General features: G+C 34.4%; 1 protein-coding gene across 2 annotated transcripts in view; it reads left to right on the forward strand.

Annotated features, from left to right (window-relative positions):
* The first annotated feature begins 990 nt into the window (after positions 1 to 990).
* The window catches only part of LOC106764984 (anaphase-promoting complex subunit 1), a 27,200-nt gene continuing 20,206 nt past the window's right edge, over positions 991 to 7,984 (forward strand). For both annotated transcript variants that reach the window (XM_014649452.2, XM_022781964.1), the window contains exons 1-10: positions 991 to 1,326; positions 1,536 to 1,599; positions 2,103 to 2,187; positions 2,505 to 2,743; positions 2,898 to 3,003; positions 3,100 to 3,263; positions 5,005 to 5,192; positions 5,274 to 5,343; positions 6,293 to 6,460; positions 6,564 to 7,054. In XM_014649452.2, coding sequence (XP_014504938.1) covers positions 1,100 to 1,326; positions 1,536 to 1,599; positions 2,103 to 2,187; positions 2,505 to 2,743; positions 2,898 to 3,003; positions 3,100 to 3,263; positions 5,005 to 5,192; positions 5,274 to 5,343; positions 6,293 to 6,460; positions 6,564 to 7,054 — 1,802 coding nt within the window. In that variant the 5' untranslated portion in view covers positions 991 to 1,099. The remainder of the gene's footprint in view (positions 1,327 to 1,535; positions 1,600 to 2,102; positions 2,188 to 2,504; positions 2,744 to 2,897; positions 3,004 to 3,099; positions 3,264 to 5,004; positions 5,193 to 5,273; positions 5,344 to 6,292; positions 6,461 to 6,563; positions 7,055 to 7,984) is intronic.

Below are 7,984 nucleotides of genomic sequence, written 5' to 3' on the forward strand. Positions count from 1 at the left end.
AGTGTACTGAAACAGAAGCCCTCAGTCGAGGTCTAAGGGAATGACTATTTATCCCTAACGAAGGGCTTAATGTTTGTCTTAGAGCCCCATTATTGGCCTCACAATGATGTCAATGTTTCGATCTCAAGTCAGCTAAAAGACATCCTTAAGACATTGTTTGCCTTGGATTGACCCTATAGTGGACACTAATGTTTTAATCCCAAGTTTGGCGAGAATCATCCCCAGGATCAATCAGTGTATTTATAAGGTATTGTCCGCTTTGAAAACTAAAGCCATGTAATAATTTTATTTTTAAAAGACATATAGAAAGATAAAAGAAAAAAAAGTATTTAAACTGTTTTAGACTTTAATTCCTAAATGATGCAAGACTATTATATATGATAAGAATACAGTATATTATATAATTTATTTTCAAATTTTATAATTAAAAAAATATATAAATGAACATTTTAAACATTTCAAAGAGTGTAGACGTGGGAGAAATATTTTGAGAGTGAAAAGAGAAGGAGTTGCCTCGTTTAGGTAGACTTTTCCATAACCTTTATTTTTCACTTCCATTTATTTTTATAATTTAGATTATATGATATAAAATATAAATATTTTTTAATTATAATAAAAAGAAATATAAGTTATAACAAATTAACTAAAAATAAAAAATAATAATAACATATACCATACTTTTTATGTTTGAATGAAACGGATAATTCAAAATATAATTTTCTAAGTTCAGAATGAATAATTTATTCAAATGCAATTCAAAATTAGTTATATTCTAAATTATATAATTCAAAATATTTTTTATTTTATATTTAAAATATATAACCTAAAATTTTTAAAAGTGCAAGAAAATTTATGAAAGTGAAGCGGAAACTATATAGTTACAGGAAGAAATGAACCCGGTTCAATATTTAAAGCCCAAACCCGTTTTTCTTCTGGGTATTTCCTATTCTGAAATAAAAAATCAAAATAAACTAAAAATAAAGAGCGGGAGCCTAAAGCGTAGTTCTGCTGCAAAACATTTCCTTTCACTCTTTGTGCTCCATACTCGTTACCACCAAACTTATGCACACCATAGGAACTTGCTCCGAGCTCCGAGAAAATGTCGATAGGAGTACGGTGCCTAACTGTGTTAGGCGAGTTCAAACCGTTTGGTCTCGTCGCTGAAGCTCTGGACGGCAAACCCCCTGGCACTGTCAGTGACAAGTACGATTACTTCCTCTTCGACCCAGAAATCGCGCGGGACAGAGACCCCGAAGATGAATGCGACAACGTTTCTTCGGAACCGACCACTTGTGGCGATCATGAGCTTTTCATCCGCGGCAATCGGTAATTTATCACAAAACCCTCGCTTCTCTGCTTAGTTGCTTCCGAAGGTGCGGACAGGGAATTAAAGGAACAAGATATGCGATGTTTTTTTATTGTGTTCTTTTTCTGATGTTCGTTTGCTCCGCATGGTTACTACTTCGTCTGAGGCTGCACGCTTGGTGCGTAACATTGGATTGCTTTATTTAACGTGGGTGTTGTTTTTGTGGTAGGATTACATGGTCGACGGGTGCGAGAGTGTTTAAGAGATTTACCTTGCCTTCTGACATTGTTAAGGTACGAGTTTTGAGTTTCCATGCTTTGAATTTGAAACGAGTCTGTTTAACCCCCTATTAGAACTCGTGTACTATTAAATTTTGTTGAGTGAACTAAACGTTGTTCATGGAGGAATATTTTGACTTTCTTTGTGGACGTTTCCTCTCCGTTGTTTTTTGTGGGACTCTATTCTATTTGAAATAGTTCATCGTGCCTTCAAAAGTCCAGGTCACCTAGGAGTTGAGGCTAAGGAGGTTGCTTTATCTTCTTCCATTTTAATCCTTCTTTCCCCATAATAAAGTCTTCCTTTGAAACATTGTTTCTGGACTTGACTTTGGGTTTTCAAAGATTAAAGAGGTTGAAATTTATCCAATCGTCAATGGCTGCCTCATTGGCCATGCAATGAGAAAGTGCAACAGTGGAGTCTCAAATTTGTTTATTTCTTTTCACTAGTAGTAAATTTGATACTGTTTTTTGTTGCATTTACTGAGCAGTTCTGATAACTAATTATTTTCAAATTTTAGGTGTGCTGGTGCCGTCTCAATCATATTGCTGAAGCTCTTCTATGTATATTACAAAGTGATCGTTTGACCATCTATAATACATCTGGTAAGTAATAAATGAGGTTCAACCATCGTTCAGAAGGAGAAAAAAACACGTATGACAACAAGACAATCTAGCCTTTTCCCACAAACATACATGAAAAAGACATTTAAACATTGGTCCTTGCCATTTGCCAAAATTATCAGTGTCAGATGTTTGCTGAGGTGCTATGTTTAGTAGCCAGTAATGTTAGATAAACATTACTCATTTCTGTGAACAAACATTAGCCAGTAATGCCTCTTATATATCAAATTGTCAATATTTCAAGATTTCAATTTTTGTTTTTGGTGATATAGTGGCTGAAATTTTCTCCTGTTTTATAGGTGAAGTGGTATCACTTCCACTTCCTCGTACAATCACATCTATATGGCCTCTTCCTTTTGGTTTATTACTCCAACAAGATGTTGAAGCAAATATACCTTCACGTCTTCCTTTTTCATCTCCAAGTCCTTTGCTTAGTACGCGTGATATGCTTCTTAGTGCATCTAATCTTATCCAAAAGGGGGAGGGTACTTCAGTATCCTCTCATCTCATTTTGATGGATCCACTGGATGAACACAGAGTACGTTATAACAATCTACAGATTGTTGCTGAAATTTCATCGTTCTAGGTTTTATCTTGTTTAGTTGTGTGTTGTGACATATTTACTTCTATAAATTCTTTCTTGGCATTTCTTTTTTTTATTATTCACTGACATTGTTTTACTGTCACTGTAGCCAACTTTTATTGAAGAAAGAGGAAAATTGAACATGATGAAGGAATATGATGAAAAGACAATTTGGACAAGTGATCAAGTCCCACTCATGGCATCCTACAATAAAGGTTTCTTTCATTGAAGTTCTAACAATCAGATCCTGGTTTCCTTCTGAATGGCTAGTTGTCTTGCTAATTTTTATGATGGTGTTACGCTGAATTCAGGAAAGATGCAGCACTCTTTGTGGGTTGCAGAAATTGTCAATTCTAATGTTGATGATGATTCAGCTGGTAGTCTGTTACCTGTAGATCCCATGAGTGTATTGCCAAAACATTTGTCCTTTCGGAAAATATGGCAGGGAAAAGGTGCTCAGACGGCTGCTTGTAAGGTTTGACATAGTCTATTATAAGGCTTCCTCATAATTTGCTGGCTATTGTTCATCTGTACATTTAATTGTGCATTTTTTGTTTTAAACGGGAAATGCAATTCATCAGTTAATTACATGGTTGTTTCGTGTGGTTTCAAATATCAATATGTGAAATAACGTAGATGCTTTATATGACATCAAAGCTGTTTATCTGTTTTTCTAGCATAGGTGATGATTAATTAATAACTAAAAGTTTGTCAATTTGAATTTTCTCAGTTGAACATATTTAGTAAAAATAATTATTCAAGTGTATTCAATATTTGATTTGATTTTTAATATGCTTATAGAAGCATACCACCTTGATGTGGTGGTGCTCCTTGACCTTTATTCAATATATACAATATTGTGGTAGTGTCTGCCTTGACCCTTTTTATTCTCTCACTTGGTCAGCCATCTGGCTTTTGTTTCTTGAATTCATTCCGTCTTGCTTTGCACATTCTTAACACATTTGTGTAAATTTTCAATTTTTTAGTAAGATCCTACTTCTATGACTTTTACTTAGTTCCTTTTAGGGAATGTTTGGATTGCTCACTTTTTGTGAAAATGTTACTCCACCTCTCAAAATTTGCATCGTAAAATTTAATGTTATTATTGGGAGATGGTGGCAAGACAAAATTCTGCCTTAATCTGGCAAATGGAACTGCAACCTATGGTATAAGTAAGGCAGCCAAAATAAAATATCTCATATACCTAAATAGCATTGTTGAAAACTTCAGAGTATAATAAATAAATTAAAACAATGAAATATATCAAGAACAAACTAGACACATATTTTGAAAAGTACAATTCACAGAAGTACAGATTATGCATCGCACAAACTTAAGAGGTAATGTTATAAGCCTCATGGCAAAGTTCAGAGCAAAAGAAACTCACTGAAGGTGAAATAAAGAGACTCAAAACAGAGGAATTGAAAGAAAAATTCAGACAAAGAATGAATATCGAAAACAGAAAAGTAAATGGAGGTGAAAATAATAGAGAAGCAAAGAATTATAGAAGGATCAAAGAAACAGAGCCTCATGAACAAAGAGGTAACTTAAGTAACCGAAGTAGTCAGTTTCCATAGATGGGGTGTTTGTTTGAGGTGGATACAGGTTGTTTTACTTTGTTGGAGGTGGTGTTCTCTGCCAAAAGTGGTAAGATATTTTGTTGGAATCCACTTCTTCCTTGTCCGATAATCACTATTATTTAATGTTTTAACAACATTGGTAAGAATGGTATTGTAAGATATTTTGAACTTAAAAGAAGCTAACTGGTTAATCCATTAATGATGTTTTGTCGAACTATATTATCCAAAATATGTCAATGTTATTGTTTGAAGAATTATTTTATTCATTTATGTTTGTAACTTTTGTTCAGAATGACAGTGTATGTTCTGTTATAGTGTTATAGACTTGCTTCCAGTTAGCTATCACAGCAGTTGGTTTACTTACAACAGCTGTCAGTTAGCACTATTATTTTATCTTTGTACGCTTCAAGTACTTATCTAAATCTTTATCATTCGATGAAATGAAATACAGTTAGATCACAATCTAAATCTGTCTAGATCCTTTTTGATTTTACTCAGAACAGTGAAACTACTAGTCAATTAGATCGCTTGATGGATGGATTGGATTCTCCTTTTGTGTTTGGATAACTTATCATTTAGTTTATACACTTCAGTTTTATTTATTTCCTTTTGACTCTTTCTTCAAATGACTACTAGGTTTTCATGGCTACTGATGACGATGCAACTCCTGTTGTCTGCTTTTTTCACCAAGAACAAAAAAAGTTGTTATCTCTTAGTCTTCAGATGGTTGAAATAAATAATGAGATTGTGTTTGATGTTAAACCTGATATGGGATGGAACATACATGCCATTGCAGCTTCACCTGTGACAGTAACTCGCCCAAGGTACACATCCCATCTATTTCTGCATTGAGTTTATAGTAATGGGCATAATTTCTAAGTTCTGTTCAAATCTATGTTTTCCAGGGTCAAAGTAGGAGTCCTTCCATTTTCCGACATAATGGTTTTGTCTCCTGAAAATTGTCTGCTTCTCTATGTAAGCCTGCACTTAAATTGGCACATATTGATTGAGTCATTCTTTATATCTTTTTGGTGTCCTTCCTGACTCCTGGTATTTGTCTAAGTCTATAGACTATCCTTTCTCTGCACGTGTTTTCCATTATATTGTGTTCTGGTTATCATTCTTTGCATAGAGTGGATTTGATACCTCTTTTGAGCTGATGCTTGTATTATTATTTTTTTTTTTGCTTGCTGTTGTGGCTTTGTGGGTTCCTGACTCTCCTGCTTTATTTTTATTTTTGTTTCAACTTCCAATTAATGTGTCTATATAAAAATTGCTCTCTTTCTATCATATTTTTTTATCATTGAATATTTGAAGTGAACTTTATTTTATGTTTAATGCTAAATTTTGGGTATTCCCTCTTAGTATTGTCGTGGTAATAGTTTATTGATTGGCATATAACTGATGTTGTAGATATGTCTTAGTTTTTACCTACATACGTTTTTGTTCCCTGATATGTACTGGATATGGTTTCTCATAAATATGGCTATAAGCGTGGCAGATTTATTTTGGTTTGTTTGGATGAGCTGCTCAAAAAAGACTTCTAGAAAAGAAAAGTAAAAATAAAAAATGAATTTGACTTCTTTGTAAGTTAAATTTTAGTTTGTGCATAGGCTAATTTGTAGAATCTTTCTCCTAATTTCTCAGAAACTTTATTTTTAACTTATGTATAAGCTAATTTTTACCTGTGGAGAGGTCAATTTCATTTTTCTCTTCACATGTTTTCTCTCTGAGATTTTCTTCTGGAGAAACTGGTCTAAACAAGTTCCGTAAGTTTTTTTTTTAATACTTTTTATACTTTTTACTGCTATCACAATCTTTCTCAGATTGTCACAATTGTCCTCTGATAATTCACTTTTATGATTCCATCAAGATTGCAAAAGCATAAAGCTTTATTTAATGATATGTTGTGTTTATATTGTAGTCTGGGAAGCAGTGCCTATGCAAATATGTTTTACCTTGCTTAAATAAAGATAAGATTTTGCATGATCTGGAGATTTCAGAAGAATCTTCTCTTCGCAATGACTTAAAGATCACTGGCCTTGCTGATGCTGTTGAGGGCAGAGTCAACGTGATAGTAAACAATAGGCAGGTATGATGACTTGTATTCGGAGATGATCTCTTTTCATTTTATTATCTTGAAGTTGGCATAATCTGTTTCTTTACATCTTTGGACATCTGCTTTGCATATGCAGATCTTTAGATGTGCTTTACGCGAGAGTCCTTCATCAGTGTTAGCCAATGATTGCATCACAGCACTTGCCGAGGGGCTTTGTTCTAGTTTTTACAGACATCTTCTTGGTCTTCTATGGAAAGATGGTGATCCAGCTCATTCACCAGAAGCTGAACCCATTGTTGATTCAGAATGGAACTCCTTTTGTCATGTAATTTTGCAAATTTGCAGAAAAACTAAAATTATATGTCAAAAGGGCTCTGATTCAGTTCCACATTCTGCATGGGACTTCCTTATTACTAGTCAATTTCATTATAATTTTTGCAGGGTAAACTCCATATTTGGAATGCCTTCTGCAGTGTCACTTGATCAGAAGGAACCAAATTTCGACAGGTCACTTGTAGATGACCCACAAAATTCTGGAAAGCCATTCTATACTGATCTGTTAAGGGAAAGTATGGAATCGCTTCACGGACTCTATGAAAGCCTTAAACTTGATAATCTTCGCAAAAGGTAAGTCTGTCTCTAATCTCGTGGATTATATATTTAGGTTGCCTTTTCATTTTAGTCTCTAGTATACTAGCTTATGCATTTCCTGGTTATCTCTTACTTCTATCATATTAGGTGTTTTGTTTGGTAATGCTTCCCTGTTGTTTGGGAAGCAGCTAGTTGGCTGGTTTAGTGAATCTAGCCAATAATCAATATTACTTTTATGTGTAAATTCAGTGTTTAGTTTAGTAATTTAGGCAATAATCAATATTACTTTTAGCTGTAAATTCAGCTTTAAATGGCTGGTAATGCTGCCCTGTTTGTTTTATACTGGAAGACTTAAAGATAAAGTGGGATAAACCTGTGAGATTATATTGTGATAATAAATCTGGAATCAACATAGCTCACAACCGTGTACAACATGATTAAACCAAACACTTTGAAGTAGACTGTTAGAGATATTATATTTAGTTTATATTGTGTTTATGTTAATTAGGGAAATATAGTCCCTATATGTTTATTAGGGAAACATTGTTCTTATTTTGTTATTTTATTCTTACATATTCATTTGTATTTGGGTTTAGTCCATATTTCTTCTATTATAAATAGAGAACCCTATGTGTGTATTTAACACAAGGAATTAATTCCAATATATAATTTTCACTATATTTAACATAGTATCAAAGCAGGTTTTCTGATCCTTTTCTACTTTGTCTTTGTTGCTGCCGGCGGCCCCCGCCACCGGCGGCCCCCCTCTAAAAGTTTCTTTTTCAACCTGTGCCTTTATATTTCAATGGGCAATCTCTGGTTTTTGTCTCGCATCTGTCTGGTGTTGCTGTCCGCCACTGCTTGTTGCCGCTCAGCTGCCACCTGCCAGCTGTCCACTGCCACCGGCCACCGTCACCGGCTGTCTGCCGCAGCCGGCCACTGTCACCGGTCGTTCGTCCCCGGCCG

The sequence above is a fragment of the Vigna radiata genome, chromosome 6 (assembly GCF_000741045.1).
Source record: "Vigna radiata var. radiata cultivar VC1973A chromosome 6, Vradiata_ver6, whole genome shotgun sequence".
In the NCBI taxonomy this organism is placed as follows: Eukaryota; Viridiplantae; Streptophyta; class Magnoliopsida; order Fabales; family Fabaceae; genus Vigna; species Vigna radiata.